At 51.2% G+C, this 24,513-nt stretch overlaps 1 protein-coding gene across 1 annotated transcript; it reads left to right on the top strand.

Annotated features, from left to right (window-relative positions):
- Nucleotides 1-8,374: 8,374 nt before the first annotated feature.
- On the top strand, nucleotides 8,375-24,299 carry LOC119097592 (uncharacterized; the record flags this gene model as incomplete). The annotated part of the gene is given in 3 exon segments (XM_037220636.1): nucleotides 8,375-8,507; nucleotides 12,691-12,829; nucleotides 24,169-24,299. Coding segments are annotated over 2 exon segments (246 nt in total), but the record flags the coding sequence as incomplete, so codon positions are not given.
- Between the last annotated feature and the right edge of the window lie 214 nt (nucleotides 24,300-24,513).

The following is a 24,513-nucleotide window of genomic DNA, read 5'->3' as shown; positions in this document are numbered from 1 at the left end:
TCTCTCTCTCTCTCTCTCTCTCTCTCTCTCTCTCTCTCTCTCTCTCTCTCTCTCTCTCTCTCTCTCTCTCTCTTTCTCTCTCTCTCTCTCTCTCTCTATCTATCTATCTATGTGTATATACATATATATATATATATATATATATATATATATATATATATATATATATATATATATTTATATATATATATTCAGAATACATGAATATATATAGATTCATATTTGTCGACGTATTTCAAGAGCAGGCTTTCATTTTTGCATTGCTGGATAAACAAAACATCAAATTCGGCATTTATGACCTTCTTGGTCATTTGTTCAAAGCTTCGTATGGTGCATGTGTCGTTTTCAGTGTGTCGGTACGAAATATTACGAAAGTCTACCTAGTTTACATCTCTATCAGTTCGATGATCATTTTCAAGACAATCAGTTCACTTTTAACTTACAGTCAGAAGCACAGCATATGGACAAAACTTTGGTTTGATCTGCTCACACGAAAATCACGCTCGAGCCTTTTGAAAAAATTGCGTTTTCCATGATGCATGCTCTCACTCCAGGTACACAGAAAATGTATCTGGCCATTTTGATACGCCTGACGAAATTCTGTGAGTTTTGCCCCGGTTTATTCTGGGGTCTGTGCATGACAGACTCAATAATGTGGCACCAGATGAGGCCCCTGTCTAATAATGTCTAATCATTCCGTTAAATTTTTATTTTTGCTTTAAGATAGCAAGCATAAACAATTCATTTTCGTTAGTTTTCACATAGCAGAACTCCATAAATATCATGTTCGGTATTAATCGGCTTTGACAAATTTGCGAGCTTCATGCAAACAAACAAGCAAACAAGACGTCACCGTTTTTGTTTCGCCTGTATGAGCCCATTCATTCGCTCGTCTTGTTCGCTGCTCGCTTTATCTGAATTAACGCTGTTGCCTTGTAGGCCAGGGAGCGTTTTTCTTGAGCAGTCTTCATATCAGACCGCCGAGGATCCCTCTCGAAACTGTCGGGTGTCTGTGTCACTGCACTGGCAAGGAAAATACGGAAAATTTTAAAAGAATGGGTAGAATAACAGTAAGCAAAATTCGAAGGAGCTTTTCGAGCTCACAGACCTTCTGTGCGATTTTGAACCCTTCCACCCCCAGTAAACTTCGTAACTTCAATATCTGATACTCATGCACACACACTTGGCTATGAATGCAAATGCATTAATTAGATGACTCATTAGACATCAAGATGTAACAATAGCATGACAACTTATACTTATATCAGCAACTATAACAACTGAAGACTGGTCGCGGCCCAGGCCATGCATGATAGCCTTATTAAAGCTTTTTTTCAATGATGGATTCCTTGTGTTGTCTAACGTGCGGATCAAAGACAAACATGACGTTTGTTCCATTTTCTGTGGAAACCGCATAAATGCAAAGTTTTGGTGTGATTCATGGTCTTGTGGGGCATGGAGATACGCATGTGAATGCACTGCCAGCATTTTACCTCTGTTCCCATTGCGGGTTTACACATCGTACAAATTTCTATCACGGCCGCCAGTCCCAAGCGAGTTGTGCGGCTTACCTCTACACCAGAGACCTCTTATGTCTGCTACCCGAAGCGCTCACTGCGGTCCGACATAGATGACGCCACTAGCGGAGCGCCACCTGCTGCTCGAGGTGTCACATGACCGCGTAAGGGCGGCGCTGTTTCTGCGCCGGTATTACTGTTCAGTGGTTCTTTGTCTTGGGGAAATAACCACCATGCGGAAAACAGAACACAATGCAGGAAAACAACTCAGAATGCTGTAAAATGCAGGGTTTGATTGGCTGACCTGTGTATGGTATTCCTGAAAAGCTAAATGGTCGAACGACACTGCAATTTTGACAGCCACGCTCCCATAATGCTCCTCTGATATGCGAAGGTCATCTGCATAGTAAACTTTCCGAGCATAATTCCCCATTTCACATAACACGTCGGGGGCCGAAGACCTCTCGGGAGTTGTGGCCGTTTTAATCTGTAGAGACAAGGGACAACCGAACCAGTTTGCTGCTGTGCAGAATTGGCTGGCGGCCAGGGGCGAGCCCATGATAAGCGATTATGGACGTCATGTGGTAGCCAGTTGGGTATGGCATTGTATGAGCAGGCTTCCTGGCGTATATTTTTATCTGCACGGCAAGGTGACTGGGGACGTTATGAATTTAGTGGCCTGAGCCTTCGCTTTGCTTATGTGAAGTTCTGGAGCCATGCGGCGGTCGTCAGGCTGAGCTCAAGTTAAGGAGATTCTTGCAGAGAAATGACCAACATTCTTATCCCGCCACCGCATGACATCGCTGTGTCGGATTCATTACTTCAATCAGGAACTAAGGCGACGGGCCCCGGAAACGAGGTCAGGACCGGCCGCCCAATGACCAATGGCTTCGAGACGTGTGAAATGATATACGTGTCCACTTCCACCACCTATATATATAAAAACAAAAGTTTTTTACTGGTCTCGGTGCTAAGTACTCACACTGGTGGATGTATTTCGAAGCCCTGCAAAGCTTTCACACGGGCAATTATTGCATTAGCTCTTAAATTAAAGACGCGCACGTGGCCACTGGAAAGCACATGCATGCTTAACGCAGCTTTAGGGGGCTGCAACACTGAAATGCTAACGATAACGTAAGACTTCATTACACCCGTAATATTCTTATTTTTAGAAATTGTAGCCTTATGTCATAGGACAACTTTTGTCCGGAAATCGTCAAAAGCACATTTTGAGCATTCCAACTTTTGGTTATGTCAGTTGATGGTTATTTTGCTACCTTGGTCATAAGTTCTTTTGGTGCCAGCATTCATGGACTCACAAATCGCTTACACACTGCGTCAAAAAAGAGAGCTTAATACTTCCAAGCGTTTACTGTTCTACAGTTGCACGAAAATTACACCATGAGCACATGCTGAGTTGTTTTTACTAAAATGACCAAATACGTCTGAGTTTTTGATTTATCCAAACTTGCAAACTAGGGTACCAACCACGAGAACTAAGGGAACCATGGTTAAAACTAAGCCCATCACTAAGGTACCAACAATGGGCACTAATATGATTAACCACGGAAGCTAGTGCCGCCAACCAAGGGAGACTGACCCATCCAATCGGGGTTGCTAGCAAAACTAACCAAGTTAACAAAGGCGACTAACTAATGGTGTTATAGCAGCCTCTGTAGGTTACCACGATAACTAAACCCGGCCATTATTACAACTAGCCAAACATATAAGTAAAAGTGCATTTTGTGACCTTTGGGAAGGTACGGAATGCTGCAATTGGATAAACGTAAGCATAATACAATAACATTATTGCACCCTCAGATCGCACGAATTCAAGGTCGTTATTATACGCCGAAAGAAGGTTCGTTATCATGTCCAAAGTTGTTATCATGCACCTGAGCTCCATTCTGCTACAGCTACTGAGGATAGGACTAACAGTATTACATCTGCAAGCAGCGATAACCCTATGCTTCATGTAAGCGGTAAAGTTTTGGAAAGCAGGTCTTATTTTTGGTAAATCGTTTTGAATAAATCCCTTTTAAATGAGACAACGTGTCTCGCCTTTGACTAAGTTGCATCGCATTGCAAGGGAAGTTGTGTTTGTGTTTTTCCCCGCCATACAAAAATGTTTATATCGCAAGCACCTGAATGCGTTACAGCATGCGTGCAGACCAAACATACTCGGCTGTGCTATTTTGTAACTCGTCGTGACTGCGACATGATAATGTTTGCTCTTTTAAGCAGTCAGAGTTTGTCTTATGCTTGCCACCTCGGTTTTGGTTTCGCAGATAGGAATTATGGATACGCATGGGTAATGTAAATGTCGACATGCTGTCTGGATGACAATAGGCCATGCCAATCATGACAGTCGACCATCAAACGAATTGGTAGTAAATCAGTCAATGTCATTTGATAAATGCATTGCATCAATGATACTCCATACAAAGCTGATGCAACATGTGCCCCCCGACTCTTAAAAAAATCCGAAATCCTTCGCTAACTGATGTTAAACTCTGCTGCATATGTGACACATGTACTGCTCCACTTCTCAACATAGCATTCATATAAGTCTAGTTATGCCGTACGACCTTAGACACACATTTACATCTATCGCTAATTTTCAACGACATGCAAGACAACAGTGTTGTCACGCTCATCCCAAGACGTAAGCACGTGTGCAACCGGAAGTCCAGGGAGGGAGCTTCTGCGCGCCAGCTGAGTGACTCAAGACTGCCATCTGTTGCAAAGATTTGGGACAAATCACCCCGATACCGCCTTAACATGATACAACTCATCCCACTCTCACCTAGGTGTGGATGAGGCTTGCTGTTCTGTAAGTGCGCGCTGTTTTCTAGTCGACACACACATAATTAATTCATCCTCTGACCGAAAGCTGCCGAGGCTCAGCCCAAAAGTGTCAAATTAGTAGCCGTGACCTGCATTCCCGAAAATATTGCATTCGACGCTCAAACTATCCTTTTCACAAAATCCAAAAGCATCGTATTACTCCGCGAGCTACAGGCGTTGCCATGGCAACATGGCAAATGAGGCAAGGTGATTGGTGAATATTCTCCAGCATGCCGGGAACACGATTTATAAATGATTCATTAATCATCAAATCTAAAAATATATCTCTAACGCTACACGCGAACGCATTGTAACCTCACGTGGGTAAAGCTGGCTTTTCCTCAGATTACACTCGCTTCTTTACCTGTCATGTTGCCTCAGCTGAGCTGCTTTTTGATAGCATGTGTTGTACAAGAGCCGTGGAGCGCTGCCTGAAGCCAGATGTGCGTACAGAAAGATGAGCAACGCACGAGGCGGCGCCATCTTTTGGTTGGAGGTCAGCAGTGGGCCACAAAATAGGGATGTGATGTTTTATGGATGTGCACCAGTCGTAGGCGTAGTGAATTGTGAAAGGTACCATATCTTTTCCCAGGGCCAGATCATGCGGGTGATGTTCTTTTAATATATGCAGGTCACAGCAGGGGTACAGGCAGCTGGCACGGGAACACGTGCCCCTACGAGCTGGCCCGAAGGGCCCCTCGAGACCAACAATCCACGGTTTTATCGGAGGGCTCTAAGAACCCAAGGGGCTGGCTGACGTATTGGCCGTTTTCAAGCAAGCATTATTTGACGAAAAATTAATTTGGTACAAGTCTGAAATCCCTCACAATAAACTTAAAAGCTAAAGCAGGTTCATTATTTGTCGTCAGGGCCATCGAAATAGCCGCAACGCTTTACTCAGCAGGCGTTTTCACTCCATCGTTAAATAATGTAGTAGCCTACTTGTTGTTCAAAATGAGTAGCCTGCTGGTCATTTGACGTTTGCGACTTTTTATTATTTGCAAATGTAAAATGAGAGATTGGCACATGATGACGGAAATAATAGCCTTCCAGAATGCAGTTTACTGGTTGTTTTGGTAGGCCTGACGACAGATGATGCGTTTTGGCCCCTGTTTATACTCTTTTCGGGATATCTACAGTTAGGTGCCTATGGAAAGCAGCAGTGCCAAATGAGATATCGGTGGAATAAACACTAGCGTGAAAAGCGCTATGAAGAGCTTCGACCCCTAGAGCCCCATGTCAGTCAGAACGTCTCTAGCACCGTTCGAGGAGCCAATGGGACAACGCGGGCCTCTGTTGCGACCAGAGACTAGGGAACGGGCCAGGTAGTCGGCTCCGTATCGGCCTGATCCCTGGGGCCCATTTCTCAAGCAGGGACAAGACCGGGACCCCTATTTGCTTTGATCGGACCCCGGAAACAATGACAGGCCCCTGTGTCGGTGGCGCCAACAGCCCCTAACAAGGAGTGCTGTGTCTGCAATGGGCCAGAGTGGGCCAGGAAAGCATTTGCTGAACAGGGAAAGGAGCGGTACCCAGAATATTAGAGAACTTGTGTGTTGGTCTGGACTCTCTAACAATGAAAGGGGATATGAAAGCAAAAGATGAAAGTTAAACAATAAGACGACGGAAGAGTCCTGTATTACTCAGGGGTCGCGATACCGAATGAGGGCCCTCCATCGCATTTCAGCCACATGCATGATAGCCGAATTGGGCTGTCAACTGAATGGGCAAAATGGAACCCCTGCGACGATAAGGCATCTATTTGCGTCAATGATGGCCTCTGTGTCGATTCGGGGCCAGCTGCCCAGGCCAGAGGGCCTCCCGAGCCAGAGGGGTCGGGAACCAATGAATGATGTATCCCTTTAAGGGTCTCAGGATCGAACAGGGAGCCCCGGTCACTGCTTGATTGTGACTTAAGGATACTTTTTTACTAATCGGCTCTGGAAGGATATTTTTGTCACTCTGTTCAAAATTAAGAATTTGGCGCTGCTAAACAAGTATAGGCTGGCCATGTCAATACAAATTTTTGACACCATTTTGTTCTTCAGCCAGACAGTGGAGAACTATTTCGCAAAGTGAGGTGTAAGGGTTGAATGGTGGAAAAATGAGGAAACCTATTAAAAAATAACCAACAGACAGGCTTCCTAGCAGATTCAACTCGCTTTCTTCCCACAGGTGGGAGGGAAGCCCAACTTAGGACATGGGCTGAGCACCCTCAGCTGAAGCGAAAGCTACGCCCCTGAATCTACTCTTAATTCACAGGCGCCTCAACATCTCAGTAAAATCCCGAAAAGGTCAAGCAAAGACCCCGAGCGCTTTTGGTTTGAAAAGAGTTCATTAACCTTTTGTAAAAAGAAGAGCGCTAGTGGTTTATTCGATGCGGTCAAATTTTCATTGCGGTTTGAAACAGAAAACGAATGGCATCTGCAATGTCCTTGGGCTTTTATTTCAGCTAAAGAAGGTACAAATGAAAATGAACCAGAGAAAATCGTACCCATTTAAATGAAGTGGATCAAATCCGGGGGCATCTTGGAAGGGGGGGGGGGGGCTATCACCAGTAAGGGTCCTTTGTGAACCCGGTGCCTCACCACTAACGAGACTCTGGTCACGTCCGTGATCACCGGGGTAGGCCAAACCACCTTAATGAAACGCACACCACCTTAATGAAACGAAGCGATATATGTTTACGTGCTTCTGGTTTATGTGTAAAGATTGTGATAGATTATTACGGTTCGTCATGAACTACAAATACTGCACCGGAGAACATGGAAGATCAGTGAGTCGATGGTCAGCATCACCACCATTTCACCGGATTTATTTCTTGTCAGGTCTGGTCTAAACCTAAAACAAAGCGATCCAAGGTCAAGAAAAAATCCGAATTTAGCTGTAGATTAGTATCCATCAAATGGGGTCGCTAGATCCTTGAACAGTTGAATCCCCCATCTTCTATCCCGAAGTGGCTTCGTCGTCCCTGATGACGAATAATAACAGACTTGTGTTAGGAAATTAAAACTTGTTTGTTGGGAGATTGTGTACTCAAAAACGGCGGTTGCCGATCACCGCTAGAGTAGCGGGCACAGCAACATAAAACTGAGATGCGACATGTTGCACTCAGCACACGGTTCCCCCAAAGAACTGTCTGCATGCTTTTTGCCGTAGTCCGGTCGCGCAGGTTTGTGATATCAACGCTGTAACAGCTTACACATATAACACCTTCACTCGGCATCCCTTATCTCTTGCTATCTTGAGGATTGTTCGTTGTCATTTCAAGAAATCCCAATTCATAATGCCGAAACACTAGCAGCTGAAGGCGTCTCTTGCTAGTATCCAGCCGTCACATAAAAGTGGCCTGCAACGAAACACGTCGAGCCATATTCTGTATTCGCTTAGGGGTCACTATTAGGAAGTTATACCGTACTCATCGTATCAGGGTTTGGCTCAGTTACTGGACCTGTCGAATCCCGAGTGATAACGCTGCTTTTGGCTGGTGGTTAGTCCGCTGTATTACCGTGTCGTGACCGGAAGAAATATTCCCTCCGTGCGGTTCAACTACCAATTTATGTTCTCTGAACAGTAACACGGGAACGAGCAACAAGCTAAGTGCCCCAGATCGTCTTTTACCCTTTTAAATTTGCTTCTACATGCGTATCGCCCTAACATCAGTGATATTCAATAAATGGCCAAAATGTATTTGTTCCAGAATGGGCTGCGGTCTCTCCCACAACCGCCAAACCCCTTCCAATTCCTACAACGCTCCTCTCAGGGCGTCCGACCCACAGCTCCTGCCTTGCACTGCCTATGATGCATATTTCCTCAAAGTCACGACTTTACCCGTGGCTTACAAGCGCTCACCCGTGGGAGGAGTCCGCCAGTGCCTCCTCCGCAGCGCTCCTGAACGGTCTGTGGTGCGGCGCGGCGCCCGGCCAGTTCCTGCGCGGCCCGGCAGGTGGCAGCAGCGGCGGAACCGGTTGGCCGCGGCCGGGCGGGACGCGCTGCGGCGATTGTATCATTCAGTCTATCCTTTTAAATGTGGCAATAGCGCTCGGGACAGTGCCGCGAGCGCGAGCATGTGCTGAGCGTGCCGAGTGGGTGACGTCTGGCGAGGGAGCACGGTCGCAGCCGCCGCCGCCGCCGGGACAGCGGGTGAGTGGGTGCCGGCGCCGCCAGGCTGGCCGCCGCCGATCAGGCGCCTGTTGGCGCCTGTTGTCGGACGTGAGCGCTCGGCCGCCGAGCCGGGATGCCACAGTGTGCACGGCCGTATTCAGGCCAGAGTGCCGTTGAACCTGCACTGCGGCTGCCGGCTAACAGCGGAACAGGGGACAGTGGCTATGGGACAGGGACAGTGACTGTGGGACAGGGGCAGTGACGGGACATGGGACAGTGACTGTGGGACAGGGACGGTGACTGTGGGACAGAGATGGTGACTGTGGGACAGGGATAGTGACTGTGGGACAGGGACGGTGAAGGGGCATGGGACAATGACTTTTGGGCAGGGACAGTGACTGTGAGACAGGGACAGCGAAAGCCACGGGACAGTAGCGGTGGGGCAAGGACAATAGCGGGGGCATGGGACAGTGGCGGTGGGACAGCGGCAGTGGCAGGGACATGGAACAGTGGTGGTGGGGCAGGGACAGTGACGGGAACACGGGACAGTGGTGGTGGTGGAACAGAGACTGTGACGGGACATGGGACGACAGCATATGGGTACCGTGGTGGGAGGGTACAGGTCAGCGGTGAGGGACAAGGGACAGCGACTGCGATATAGGGAGCCATGACAGCGGAATAGGACAATGTGACGGCAGTATAGGGGAGAGCAGGTGAGAGCAACAATGCTACAGGGGACATCGGTTAGATGAGGGACAATGGCGGTGAGGTCGGGGCCAGTGACCGTGTGCCGGCGGCCAGTGACGACGATACTGGGGACATGTCAGCGGCACGCGGGACAGAGTCACCGTCCAAGGGACGGCGATCATGGGACGGGTGATAGCGACGGTGGGACACCTGACGGAGACTGCGGAACGGAGGTAATTGACGGAGGACGGCTGGCGCCAGCTACAGGGCCGGAGTATTGACGATGGGACGCGGGACAGTGACGACCAGATAACGTGATTGTGGGATAGACAGACGGTAACGGTGGGGACGGCGGTCAGTGAGTGGGGGGGGGGGGGGGGGGGACAGGACATGCACTGGCAGTGAGTCACAGCTGTTACCGTCTTTGGCATAGCATACAGAACGATATGTCGGCACTGTTGTGAATACTCGGATTTGCATCCGAAAATAAACATACTAAAAAAAGATCAGAAGACAAGGACAGCAGGATGCATTAAGCGGCTCGTTGCTCACGGAGAACAGCGTGGCATTGGTGTAAGGCGCATGTGGCGGCAAGGGACGACACGGCCGAAAATAAGTGCTGACGTTGATGTGCTCTGACCGATATTTTATACGTCTGTGCTCTGTCGGAGGACGACTTTTACGTGTCCTGGCTGACGGCTGACACTGACCTGTACCCCGAAAGGCAGCTGACACTGACCTATACCCCGATGGGCTGCTGACACTAACCTATACCAGGTGGGAGACTGACACTGGCCTATTCCCGGCGAGAGCTGAGACTAACCTGCACTCCGACGGGCAGCCTACACTGACCTATAACCTGGTGGGCAGCTGACACTAACCTATAACCCGGTGGGCAGCTGACACTACCCTATGCCACGTGGAAAGCTAACACTGACCTATACCCCGATGGGCTGCTGACACTAACCTATACCAGGTGGGAGACTGACACTAACCTTTCGGCAGTGTTGAGCTTTATTAGACCCATTGACCCATATCGGGCAGCTGACATAACCTGTACCAAGTGACACTGACCTTTGACCTATACCTGGCTGACATTGACCTTTACCCCGACGGACAGCTGGCACTGACCTGTACTCCGACGGACAAATGACACTAGCCTGTACCAGGTGGGAAGTTGATAATGACCTATACCCGGCGGGCAGCTGGCAATTACTTATACCCAGAAGAGCAAGCGATGATGACCAGTATCCGGTGGGCAGCTGGCAACGATTTTTACGCCGAGTAGTAGCGGACACTGACCTGTACCCCGGTGGACAGCTGGCAATGGCATATACCCCGGGGGATAACAGACACTGACCAACACGCCGATGGACAGCTGACAATGACGTGTACCCGACGGGCAGTTGACAGTGACGTGTCTACTGACGGATACGGTTGGCAATGACGTGAAAACCGACGGGCAAGTGGACGATGACATGTACCCTCGCTGTTTGACTTGGCAAAACATTGCTCACTGCCGTCTGCCCGACGCCCGATACCAGCAGGCGACGCTCCCAGACGCTGAGTTGATACTGGGGATCGCTTGTCGACAGGGATCTCGTGGCCTCTGGGAGCTCCGGCCCCTCTGAACACCGAACACCAAATTCTAACGTGGGCGGTTGGGTGCCATGAAGTTGCAGGCTCAGTGGAATTCAGTCGACCCCCAGACTGGCCCCTGAATCATAGGCACTCAAGCGGCTTATGTGAGCGGGTTCGAATTCAAAAGCCGTGGCTAGCAAGGGCGTCACCACTTCAGCCGCCGATGCGGGGGTTCGAAGTGATGCGCCGGTGGCAGCGATCTCAGCGATACCAGTGAGCGCATCATGGCAGCGTGCAGGCCTGTAGTGCCAGCATCGCAGCGAGAAGTGCATCGGTATATTTTTGTGCGCTAAGGTGACTGGCATGGTTGACAAAGTGCCAGAAAATATGCACGCTGGCTGGCGAGGTAGGTCTGGCACTGATCCAGAGGCCGGCCACCACACTGTACGAGTCTCTGGACTCCCAGAACGGCTATCAGCTGTTCGCTTCGTCGCACGCTGAAAACCTACCGACCATATTTGAGGTGCACCCAGCACAAGCCACTGTTATCTCACCTTAAGACGGGCCTGGGCACAGCATGTCACTCCCGGTCTGCCCTGCAGTTGTCCATGTCACTCCCAGTCTACCTTGCAGCTGCTCATGTCACTCCAAGTCCACCCTTGTACCTGTTCATGTCACTCCCAGTCTAGCCTGCAGCTGCCCATGTCACTCCCAATCCACCCTGCAGCTGCCCATGTCACTCCAAGTCCACCCTGCAGCTGCCCATGTCACTCCCAGTCTACCCTGCAACTGCCCATGGCACTCCCAGTCCACCCGGCAGGCGCCCATGTCACTCCAAGTCTACCCTGCAGCTGCTCATGTCACTCCAAGTCTACCCTGCAGCTGCCCATGTCATTTCCAGTCCACTCTGCAGCTGCCGGAGCCGGCCGGGCAGCTGCCGCCTTCAGCTGCCGATGTAGGAGGCGACAGGCAATAACACAGGTGCACGGGACAATGAAGCCACGCCAATAAAGCACTAACTACCACAGCGATCCCGAGCATCTGATTGGGGACTTCACTTTATAACAATGCGGCACGTACAGCAAGTGACACAGGCGGTTCGTCTTGAACAATGCTGGTGTTCCGGTGCGGCCCCGCTTGTACTGGTGTCGGGAACACCCCCCAATGGAACACTGCAGAGGATGTATGTATCGGTGGAACGAAGCAGTGCGCGTAACTATACCCGCAGTCCAATGAAGGCGTCAAACTGTAATTTAAACATTACTGAGTTAGTCACGCCAGCTAAGTGGTTGTCATGTCTTCACTGATGTATAGTTCTTGATATTTAGTTCACATTATCACTCCTCGAATAATTTATGAAATGTGAGCGCTTCATACGAATCTCACGAAATAAGGACAAACTGTAATACGCCGGCACCAAATGTGCACAAGCCGACGGAAGAGGATGATTTGGTGCCCGCCTTTGGACATTCCTCAATGATAGATTGAAGTTTAATCATGGTGATGCATGCCGTTTTCATGGAAGATGTGTTTCTTTCTGGCCGAATGATACAGCATCAAATTTACAAGGAGTCGTATTATTCACCAAGTGCCAAGCAAAGATCACTAGTTATTCGTGTTCATATACGGATTAAATTATTTTCTATGGGCCCAAAGCCGGAGCGTTTATCTCAGTCGTGTGATTTTTTTTCAAAAAGAGCATTCATGATTCGCATTGCGACATCTCACCTAACGACACCAGAAAATATAATTGTTAAACTTGCTATGATGAGCTCCAGAGAGCGAGACGAATCGGTGTAGCTATCCCCACTTTCGCACCTGCCCATTTCGTGGTTTTTATCAGCATTGCTGGCTGCGCCCCCACCTAGCCTGCCATCATTTGCATCCCCCTTGACAGTGACCTCGATCCGTCTGCAGTGACCTTGACCTCTCCATTGGCGCGTGTCTGTTGCAGGCCGCGGGCCCGGCCAGGGCCGCCATGTTTGGTGGTACGCACGACGCCACCGGGCAGACCGACTACACCACCTCCACCCTGATGGGCTCCGCCACCTACGGCTACCACGGCAGCGGCGACGTCGGCAGGCGGTGCATGCGTGAGTCCAGCTACCGCCGGCCGCTGACGCTAGCCGCTGACGCTAGCCGCTGACGCCAGCCGCTGGCCGAACCCCAACTGTGCACAAGTGTTAACACACGTTAAATCATGTGGGAAATGGACTACTTTGCGGCGCGTAATCGTGAAAACAGCATGGTCGGGCTCTCACGCTCTGGACAGTTTGACATTAGTCCTATTTGGCGTGATGACGCCCGCAAAAAAAGCGTTTCAAAGATGTTTGGCAGGCTCTCTACGCACTTATAGAAGTGATTTACTTTTCTCTTGTGACGAGTATGCACCATATTTGCGTCCACATTTGTCGGATGTGTCATCAGAGTTGACATTACCGACTTGTGGTGACTATGTGTAAGTAACAAAGATCGTCCATGTCGCATACATTATGCATTTAATTACACGGCGCGCTCTTAATTTTCAACGATTAAAAACTTCTCGCTTTCGTGAGCGAATGCTGTGCTTCCATGATTGGTATCATATCGCGATCTTGTAAATCATGTACGTTGCAGTTAGCCGCGTCATCCTTGTAAGCGTATAGCGCCATGGTTTGTCCATATCTGCACGTAGTTTCCCCATATCTTATAATCGCGAATTCTCCCTTGGGCTTAACTGCTTTGGTTGCATACAAGGCTGTGTTGCAGTGGCTTAAGACTGTATATGCATATTTTCATTCTGGCTTTTTATGACGCACCACGACAAACTGACGTGTGGTACCATCGGGGTGTCTATAAATCACGTCGCAACGTATTTTTGGCCATTTTCACGGACATCCCTCGATTACACGCTGCTAACGCTGGGTGAGGCCCCCTCCTCCGGGCTACCCTAGTTTGACAGAGAGTAGGACACCAACCGGTCGGATTAGACGTAAAATAGCGCCGCCTGATCCGCAGATTTCCGTCCAGATAATCAGGCAGAGACTTTTCACGACAGACCTGTTCCGGTCCACGAAAGCGTTATCCATTCATTGCGGACCAGCTGTCCGGCTCTGATTTAGCAGCCCAGCTGTCGGGCTCTGATTTAGCAGCCCAGCTGTCCGGCTCTGATTTGGCAGCCCGGCTGCCGGACACCAGCGGACATGTTCGAGGATGAAGCTGCTTGTGGGATCCTTTGGCCCGCTCCGCTGAGGGACACACCGTCTGTGAAGCCTTGTGGGGAGGGGGCACTTGGCCTCGTCGGTTTTGCCGCCATTACAACATGGCGCAAACAAATCGCTAACATTGCATTCCTGCCCGTCGCTGTGCCGCGGCTGTTGTCCACTCCCGCCCCCTGCCGAGGTCAGGCCGACACGTGACCCGCCTACTGGGGCGTCCCCGCGGCACGTGACCCGGCCACAAGCCCGGCGCCGCCGTCACGTGACTGCCGTCCTGTCTCTTGCACCGCCTTCCAAGCGCCGGTCGCGAGCCCCAGCCGGTCGGGCTCCCTCGCTCCGCGTGCGGTGAAAACCCGCCCTCACGACGCCCCCACCCCGTCCACCCGACCGCTCGCCCTCCATATTAATCCCCGCACGGCCAGCCGCAAGAACCGTGCCGGGCGCCACCGCGGCCGCGCTTCCCGTTCTCACCGCGTGCAAAGCGGGGCCGCGTTTCCACGGTGGCCGGCAGGGGCGGCCGCAGGGAGGCCCCGCCGGCGGCAGACCGGGCCGCGGCGCTGACCTCGACACCCGCGGCGCGCGAGCCGTGAACTTGAAAACGGCGCGGCGGCCGCGGCGCGCTCGCCGCTGATTGGCGGCGCCTAATTGGCGGGCGCGCCGGCAGCCGGCCGGGAACGGCCCCAAATGGCGTGTAATGAGCGCGCCGCCACCGTATATCTGCCGGAGTGGCATCGCCCCGGGGTGGGGCATGTTAATACGTGTCGTTCGACCCGGCTGGGCGGCTCCCGAGCGGGATACGCTCCGTCTCGGTGCGTCGGGGCGAGGCGAGGGGCTGCAGGCCGTCCCCATGGCACCCAGCCGGCTTCAACATTGATGTTGTTCGGCTGAATCGGTGAGTGACGTCATGGGTCCAACGTACAAAAGATCCAACAGCCTACCTCGCTGACCTCCTCCCCCAATCCACCCCACTCTGTGTCCCCACGCTTCCCCCCCCCCCCCCCCCCCCCCCATAATCACGTCTCCGAGCAGCGACCGCTTGCTTACTCACACGTCGTGTCCACAAGCCCCGTTTTGTCAGGAGAAGCCTCTGTTCGGGCCTGCCTCATCGTAGTCATGTGTGGGCCCAGGACGTTGCGACCGTCGTTTCGGCCACGATCGCCTTTTCCGGCTAACATGCCCTCCTAGTCCATGGTCAAGTACGCTCGACGAACCGCCACAGCTCCCAGTTCATCCCACACGGCAGGACACAGTTCGTAGTGTACCAATTTTCCTGTTTTTACAGGCCGTGCCCGGGTCTCGTTTTATCACCCACTAGCAGCGATGGGAAGCGTCCCTTGCGGTAGCCCCGTAATTATGTCAGTAGTTAGCTGGGCCCTCTAGATTACGACGCGTGAGTTAGATGGCGACTATGGTGGTCCCAAGTTTCAGCCCGCGGCAGCGAACTGAATGGCCATCGACTGTAGACACTACAGACTGCACTGTTGGTATTGCACTGGGTGATGTACATACCACACGGTGCAGTGTGTATGCGCACTATATCCCGTAATGGCGACACCGCCATTCGATGATTCAGCAGGGGCCACATTTGAGATACATTGTTGCCATCCTACGTCTGGACCGTCAGGAAAACGGCGGCTATCTGGGTTACAGAGCAAGTCGCGAGACCGAAATAGTTCCGGCGATTTCGAACTGATGTATACAGCATTAAAGTTGCGCATGCGCTCGAGATCTGGCTCCTCGTCCTCGGGCGGCCGAAACAAAGAGCGCCGGGAAAATCCATTTATTGGCATATGTTTTAACAATAAATCTTGTCCTCCGCTGGTTGATCTGTTTTTGTCGTTGCGGCACGCAGAAATCAGCTCTAGCATTGTGTGTATCAAGTCACCAATCCAAGCGTTTTGATCAGTGCCTGGCCAGACTTCGGTTGCAGCGTTGCATTAAAAGCCTGCTCTTTTTTATTGAAGCGCGTCGTTTGTACCACTGATATCCGCGCAGCGCGGCTTGGGTGCCCCGTGCTACCGAGGAATCATCTCCCCTCACTAATCCACCCCTCCTAAATGGGATATAAAAACATTATCTCAACCGGTTTGTGTAGTGTTTCACCTCTCTCCATCATTCTGACTCCGCGTAGTCTATTGGTAATAAAACTTGCATTGCCTTCACGAATAAAACTCAAAGCCGATCAGCCGCTCTCCGCACGCGTCCCCAGTCCAGACTCCTTTGTCCCCCGCACCGTGCCCGCCCGGCGTCTCCGTTCGTGTGGCGCCGCAGGCTATGACCCCGTGACCCCGGCAAGGTCAACTGCCGCGGCCCACCACGAACCGCCTCGTCAGACGCGAGGGCGTACGGGACGCGACGCTACAGTTTGCATGGACGATTTTTTGTTGAAACACTTACTAAGTGGAGCTTGTTACGTGTGTTCTGAAAGTACCATCCAAAACAGCCTGAACAGTTCATCCGGTAATTTTGCTTACGGCCTGCCTGCTAGGCAGGATTTTTGCACGCCGTACAATACCCGGCACGGCCACCCCACACCGTGGCACCGCCGCCGCTCCGGCTAGCTGCCGGCTTGGCAAATAAAATCCCTACCCAGGAATTCGCAACCCATGTCACTGGACTGGGGGTCCAGCACCTCGTGTCCATGCCACGGAGCCACGAACGCCCAGCTGCGAATGGGTTACCTATGACACTGCATCCAGAATAGACTACCCGAACCTGAACACCCTGAAACCGAGTAGCCTCTCCCGACCTAGTGTGTGATCAAATTTGTTTGGTTTAAGGCCTTATTTGACATGATTATAGAGTTTGTTTTTGATCAGCTCTACCATTTATCAGATTATGTTAATTTGCTGCGTAACGCATGCCTACATCATCTTCCGCATGGATCATTGCGCAAATCTCCACCACCATCATCACCATTATCATCATCATCGTAGGAACACAAACGTCACATATGTGCGTCTTCGTGTGCGCTCCTGGTTCTAAAGTATTTACAACAATTTCAAATCTTTCACGCTACATGTGGGAAATTCGTGGCTGATCACACCTAGAGCAATACAAGATCGTTGGTCGTAAAAGACGTGGCAGCTGTTGTCACGACGGATGACAAATAACTTTTTGAATAACTTACGGAATTGTAAGTAGCAGCCTGTGGCGGCCTCGGCGAAAAGAGCAATCATACACAAGGTGATTTCAAAGTTATGATTCAAGACTAGGTGCCAAAAAGGCGCCGTTGCTGTCATTTCACGCTTTCCCACGCGGCGTTCTAGCCACAACACTGGTTTCGACGAAACTTTAATTACTGTAGTGTCTTTCTGCTGGGGCGAACACAGATTTGTTGAGACATCAGCGATGACAGAGGTGAGCAGGCAGGCTGGAACTTCTTTTGTGGGCAAGTTGGTACGTGTACTAACTAACCCCGCCCTAAAATCAATGCAGTGCAGTCATGTAGATTCCTCAGTCTTTCATAACTTTTAAGAGTTTTGCGCAATGGTGTTAAAATAATCGTGAATAACACACATCAGAAGTCCAGATGATTTAATGAAAATTTATAGAGTAGTTCATAATCAAAGTAAGTATTTCAATAACACACTTTTCGAAATCACGAATGCGCTATTGATGTTATCATCGTATTTATGGTATTAGTGGCATCAATGGTAACAGACACTGCCAGCGGTGCGCTCCCATTGGGGATGGCACGTACGTACCTGACACCATTCGGTAGCACTGCAGAAGATCTCTCAAAAGCGTGGTGCCGGCCTCCACACCGGGATCAGCACAGATGAGGGGGCACTGGTTTTGCATCAGTAACAACCAGCTGTCTGGTACCGGCAATGTACTGGCTTTCATTGTAGGTTTCCAACGCATGACAACTTCTAATGCCGTCAGTTTACGTGCAGGCCTCGTCAGCCCGGACGTCGGTCTGGAATATGTTTTATACACACAAACACCCACACACACACACACACACAAACATACACACACACACACACACACACACACACACACACACACACACACACACACACACACACACACACACACACACACACACACACACACACACACACACACACACACACACACACACACACACACACACACACACACACACACACACACACACACACACACACACACACACACACACACACACACACTTACGGTGGTACGTATTTAGTACCAGCTGCTGGTATGCTGGTGCGCATCTCCCAGCTTGTAGAGGCTGCTGGAGAGGGGTCAGAACACCTCAAGAAACCTTACCCTAGATGTATAAGCTCGGCCTGGCACCGGCGAGGTTGCGTTAGTACCAACACGGTATCGGCTTTCAGTGCATCACGTAATGCAAACACAAATTCTTCTACGCTGGCAATGTGCCGACTTTGCTATCCCCATTGCCTGTCTAGGACTGCCGGTACGGATTTGACGCCGGGTGCCGGCAAGCCGGTGCCCGTTTTTGGCATCGTTTCTGTATAGATGCAGCCGGTGTGGTTTCGCAAGCCGAGTTGGAGGGAAACCCTAGCCGGTATCAAACAGCTAAAACGACTCCTCGGTAGAATTAAAAGCTTGACTATCCCCAGGCCTTGCCAATTTAGTCCTGAAATTTGATGAGGAGGGGCGGAGAGACTAAAGCAAGTAAGATTCTGTCCTGTGCCTAAAATACGCCAGGGGGGACATTGTACATTCAGCAGATATTCAAATAACTAGGGCATCAGAGCTGACTTATGCAAGGGTAACGTGATTAGCACGCCACGAATAGTGATCTATCTATACTATTTTCAGTGAAAAGGTTCATGTACAGCTCAAACATCACCATAGTTAGACTACATTGTATTTTTTTGGCTGGATGCCTTTCCCATTCGTCCATAGTAAATCCTGGCTGCTGGAACATACTCAGCATGATATAATAAAATTCACATCTTTTTATAAGCTAGAACCCTAAAATCAAGCGTAATCCAAACTTAGTGCCGAATTAGAGCAATATTATGTTTCCCACTGACCTAGCCAAACATGGTCAGCCTTGGTCATAGGTAAGGGAACAGGAGACACCAGGAGGGGCGCCTGCCCCCCCCCAAACCTAAAACAAATTGACAAAACAAAATCGAGTTATTTTCTCACAAGAAAGTCTTGGTAAAAAACCCTGTGCTTTTCGTAACGAAATGTGCAGCAATTATTGCTGTTTTTTTTTTGTTTTGCCTCATTTTGTCTTACACATGGGAATGCCTTTTTTACTAAGATTGAGGCAACACCTAGTTTGATAGAAGTTGTTACTTTGCACGTTCGCATTAAAAGTGTCACAGTGTTCGCGACGAATAATCAACGCGCTGTTTTGTTTACATTGAACTTATTATTCTTGATAGCTATGTTTCCCCTCAAATCGCCACCCAACACACCACGTGGGAGGAACGAGTATAGGCGGAGGCTGACCCAGACGTGCTTCTGACGCAGGAACGGATCTAAAATTTTGTCGAGAGGAGACCATTCGACATACGTTCGTCAAGTCGGCAACCGATTCATATTCAGATCGATATTTGCAATCATGTTAGCTCTTTTCTGTCTCAGCTTTTGTGCTAGTTGTGTTGAATAGGTCAATATCCAATCCACGTTGATTTTTGCAAAAAAGAAGCAGTCTTTTTGAACTTAGATGACCTTGGACAAATTAATTCTCCATATATTGGCAATAAGAAAGCTTCCATGGAACGCTCAGTGCCAGTTTCAGATTTTTGGCCCGTTTGGTCGCCAAAAACTGAAATGAGGTATTGCTTTGCGTATCAATTGCTTGAAAGCTAAAATACAGACAAAATACATACGGGTCAGACAAATTTTATAACGCATTAACTTGGTTCGTGAACGTTCGCACGAAATAAACGATTTGGCGCAACTCCATGTCCACATTCTTAACCTAGTGACTTGCTTTAAGAAGCTGTTGGCCTTCAATATTTCTTGTTATGCTCATGCAAAGATCGTATGCTTTTTTATGCTTTTTCATTTTCAAAATAAGAACTTGCAAGCTCTGCCCGTCGCCGGAGATTTGTCAGAGTGCATCGTAGTCAGGACTTAGATACTGCCAAATCTAATGACTAATGGGATATTTCTACCCTCCCCTCCCCCCCCCCCCCCCCCCACCGATAGAATCGCCCCGGCGCACCATTCAATCCATAATGCATGCATCTTGAATGTTGGCCGGCCGAGTTGAACTCAGCCCCTGAGTTCCTGGAAGCGACGTCGAGCCCAGGTTTCGCTCCAGTGACCAGCTTTGGCTCTCTCCCGCATTGTTTTGGTTGCATTGCGTCATCCCCAGGCATAGTGCGCCACCTTCGGCGCCTGCTCGTTTCCTCCTCCCTGCTTCTGCGCCCGGACTTCGCCGAAGCACGCTCGCGCCCGGCGCCGGCCGTGCTGACGTCTGGTGGCAGCTGACCGGAGGGGGCGGGGGGGGGGGGGGGGGAGCGGGCCGCGGCGGCGGCGAGCGCGGCTGGTGCTGCCGGCTGCGGCCTGGCCGACTCCTCGGACCGTGTCGCGTGACGAGCGGCTCGGTCACGCCCCTGCTGAGCAGAGCTGATTTTGACCCGGGCCCGCGCGCCGGCCGCGCGGCCGCCTGGCGCGCGTGCGAGGACGCCGCAACGGCGGACGGCCGCGAATGCGTGCTGGCAGAGGCACGCTCGGGGGCCGCCTCAGTACGCACCTGCTGTACCCCGAGCCAAGCCCTGTGCGGCTGGTAGTCAACGATGCGCGGCCTGTTACGTAATCGTTTTTTCTGAGTAGGCCGCTTCTAATGGCCTAAAAAAACCTGAAACGCTTGCCCCAGTCGTGTCACAGAGCTGGCGATGGCTCCGAAACAGCGAGTTGATGCCGGACCATATACGGTACGCGCTAAGCGCTTGGCTATCAATATATCCATAATGCCAGGACCCTGCGATTAAGCAGGAGCTGTTTTATGCTGCTCTTGCTTTCAGTCGAAAACTCCAACGTTTCGAATCTGTGAAGAGGAAAACATGCATATCAGTGTGGCGGTGGCGTGCTCTTACTTCCCTTGCTGTCATCAGCAGACGTTGTGCACCTCTGCGGCTTGTTTGATGCAGCGCATTTTTAGAATGCCATACAGACCGTATTGCTCGTCCTTACATTGCACAAGACATATATCGCTCAACGTCTCTTTGTGGATCGTTAAAGACTTAAATGGCATCCCACAATGCGCTGTACCGCCGATCGCATGCCAGAGCACTCTGGGTCCCGTGAGAAGCCCCTGCCACCAATGATCATGATAACATTCCGCTCCGAAGCCGCTGAACAAATTTTCAGCAGGCGTCCAGGAACGACTGAGGCCGGGCGCACTCCGAAGGTCACACACACACGCACACATCCGCTACTTACTGGTAACTGCCCACGCTCACTGAGCTACTCAGGCTTCTTGGGTCGAGTCCCCCGTTCGGCTCGGGCTGAGCTCGGGTCGGGACGAGCTCGGATCGGGCCGAGTTCGGGTCGGGCGGAGTTCAGGTCTGGCCGGGCTCGGCTCGGGCCGAGCTCGGGTCGGACCAAGCTCGGGTCGGGAAGAGTTCGGGTCGGGCGGAGTTCAGGTCTGGCCGGGCTCGGCTCGGGTCGAGCTCGGGTCGGCACGAGCTCGTGTCGGACCAAGCTCGGGTCGGGAAGAGTTCGGGTCGGGCCGAGTTCAGGTCTGGCCGGGCTCGGCTCGGGTCGAGCTCGGGTCGGGAAGAGTTCGGGTCGGGCCGAGCTCAGGTCTGGCCGGGCTCGGCTCGGGTCGAGCTCGAGTCGGTACGAGCTCGGGCCGGGAAGAGTTCGGGTCGGGCCGAGCTCAGGTCTGGCCGAGCTCGGCTCGGGTCGAGCTCGGGTCGTGGCCGGGTGTCCGAACGCCGTCCCCAGTCCGGCGCGGCGTCGCCGTCCGGCTCCTCCCGCGGCGTGCAGCAGGGCCACGTCCAGGCGGGGGGCGCGGACGGAGCGGTGGCCTGGACGTGTGACGCTCGGTCCGCTGCAGTCACGAGCGTGCCCAGCGACCCCGCTCGGCCGCACGTGACGCCGGCGGCGCCAGAGCGCAGCAGGCACCGGCGCACCCAGAATCAAGCGGGTGGGGGCCGACATTTTCTTGCTTAAGCATATTCATGTCTGCCTAGCTATTAAGTATGCTCCGGTCATTGCTAGTGCCATTAGTTTGGTTTTCAATTGCCGTTTTGCTAATAAACAGTGTCCGTTTTGTTGTAATGCCGGTTTGATGCCTGTTCAAAAGTTGATGAAATGTTTTTACATGGGTGGTTTTGAGGTTGAGGTCAGAAACCTTGCCACGCATAGCTTGTCACGAATCCGATGGCCTTATTATCTCATTAATTTCCCTCCGTGTGTTGCTATGTGGTACGAAATAATCTCGTTCGTGTCACGCCACACCGGGACACACCCACTACGAACAGCGTAACCCCTCGAGGTCGGCTACCAGTTGACCATCTTTGACTAGTCAAGCAATTGATTCTGTTTCTGGACGCGAATGTGGTTTGTCAGCCTAGTACTTTATGCGATACTTTATGAACTGAGCCGAGGAGACAACAGTTAGCAATTTGCTACTGTTGTGGACTATGAGGCGGACTCATATATTACCGCAGCTCAGCCAGCTGTGTTAATGAGTTAACGTTTATGGGCGCAAAACCTATATGCGGAGGGGCGTCTATAAATACGTTTAGCGTCTTCGTCCATTTTTCAACCCTCTTTTCCCTGGTTGTATGCTGGTTACGCCTTGCGCCCCCCCCCCCCCTGTTTTCACTGTCTTAAGCCTAACGTCTCAAAAAAGTAATGTCCTTTTTCCCCTGAAATAAGTTGAACTAGAGATGTGAAATAGCTAAGGGGCGCGTTCCTTGTACTCGGAGGAAGACAGCATTATTCGGCGTTTAAGTTTTAACTTGTTGTTAAAGATATGGACATGATTTGCAGCCTCACGTGAGCGTAATATTACGTTGCCCAAAGCCTCCCCGCCATCGCTTGTTACTCTTCTGTAGCCCTCCATTACCCTCACCCTTCCCCTCCCTCCCTTCAAACGCAGCCTAATTATAGACGGTCTCTTGGCAATACTACACCGTTTCTTAAAGGCCATATGTCGATAGGTACTGTAACTGCATATTAAGGAATGTGGCACAGAGGTGATTCCAAAGTTTGTTTTGAAAGTAATAAATACATGCTATTGCTGATATGTGTGGAAAGTAAAGAAAGCTTTCTAACGTACCAGTGATTTTTTTTTACTCAAAGCTGAATTAGCCAAAAAATGGACAAAACTGTTCAAACAGCATTAAACAAATACTGTCCGTTTTCGGCTTTCTCGTGTTTCTTTTACAAACATGGTCATTGACATGCTTAAGATCATTTATTGCTTTACAATGAATACATATTAACACACCTTATCAGATATGTGTGTCACGGCATCAGTAACTGGTACCAGGATCAGTAGCTGATTACGGCATCTGTTTTCGAAGCAGTTTCCTCTTCGAGACATGCATATGCAGGTTGGCATGTTCATGGTGATATTTTGTGGATATCATTTCCGATATATTCATGGTATTTATTATCTTCACTAAGTGTGCGCACTTGTTCTCACACTGCATGTGCGACCACGTTGAAAGGTACCCACAGATAGCAAATGACATTGACTATAAACTCCTGGCTTTCCTGTTCAGCACACGGATAAAAAGCATGTGCATTTGAACGTGAAAAAGTGTCTGGTTATCTGACGTACCTAGTACCCCAGTGTGCACGCTATGCCTTAGCGCTGTGGCGGCCGAAGGTCTATGAATATTCATCTGCCGGAAGTTGCACTGTTAACCGGCCGTAACTCAACCCGAAACAAAGCACAGTTAGCACGCTGATTATACAAGTAATGCAGTCCGTCAGCGGGCAGCCGCCGGCGGAGGGCCCCCGGCGGCACCCGTCGGATCAGTGGGTCGAGGACCCTCACCCACGCCCCCGCCCACGCCCACGCCAGCGCGACCCGCGGCGGTCCGGGCGGCCCGTTCGGGGCGGGGTGAAGCTTCTATCCCTGCTCGGTGCCCCAGTTTTGCTGCCCGATGCTGGGACGGCACCGGTTAAGGGCTAGTGAGGGGGACCTTCACCCGTCCTGGGAAGGGGGGGGGGGGGGCATTGGCCGACGGCGAGCGGGGCCTGCTAAGTCTGAACAGGAGTGCACAGTCCGTCCGTCCGACCCGAACCCTCGCACCGGCTCAGTGACGTCACCCGTCCACTTTCAGCGCTGCTCCGGGACATGAGCTACGAAGAGCTACCGGAAACGGAGGGCTTCCGGTCTCTGCCGGACGTGTGTGACCTGGGCGCCACGTCACCGGACGACGACAGCTCCGACCTGCGCGTCCGTTCTGCGCAGGTCAGTCACCGGCCCATCCTGCGCGGGTCAGCCGCCCGCGCTGGCGTGCGCCGCGTCGCCGCCCAGGTCAGGTTTCGCGCGACGCGGACCACCCAGTGGTCGCACACGTGTTGCAGAGCCACCTGACAGGCGACAATGGGGAAAGCGACAGCGGACTAAGATTGCTGAGAGCGATAGACAATAATGAAGATAACGCCTATGCATTTGCGAAGTC

Source organism: Pollicipes pollicipes, unplaced genomic scaffold, assembly GCF_011947565.3.
Source record: "Pollicipes pollicipes isolate AB1234 unplaced genomic scaffold, Ppol_2.1 Scaffold_4295;HRSCAF=5057_pilon_pilon_pilon, whole genome shotgun sequence".
Taxonomy (NCBI): Eukaryota; Metazoa; Arthropoda; class Thecostraca; order Pollicipedomorpha; family Pollicipedidae; genus Pollicipes; species Pollicipes pollicipes.
This window is presented reverse-complemented; position numbering and strand designations above follow the sequence as displayed.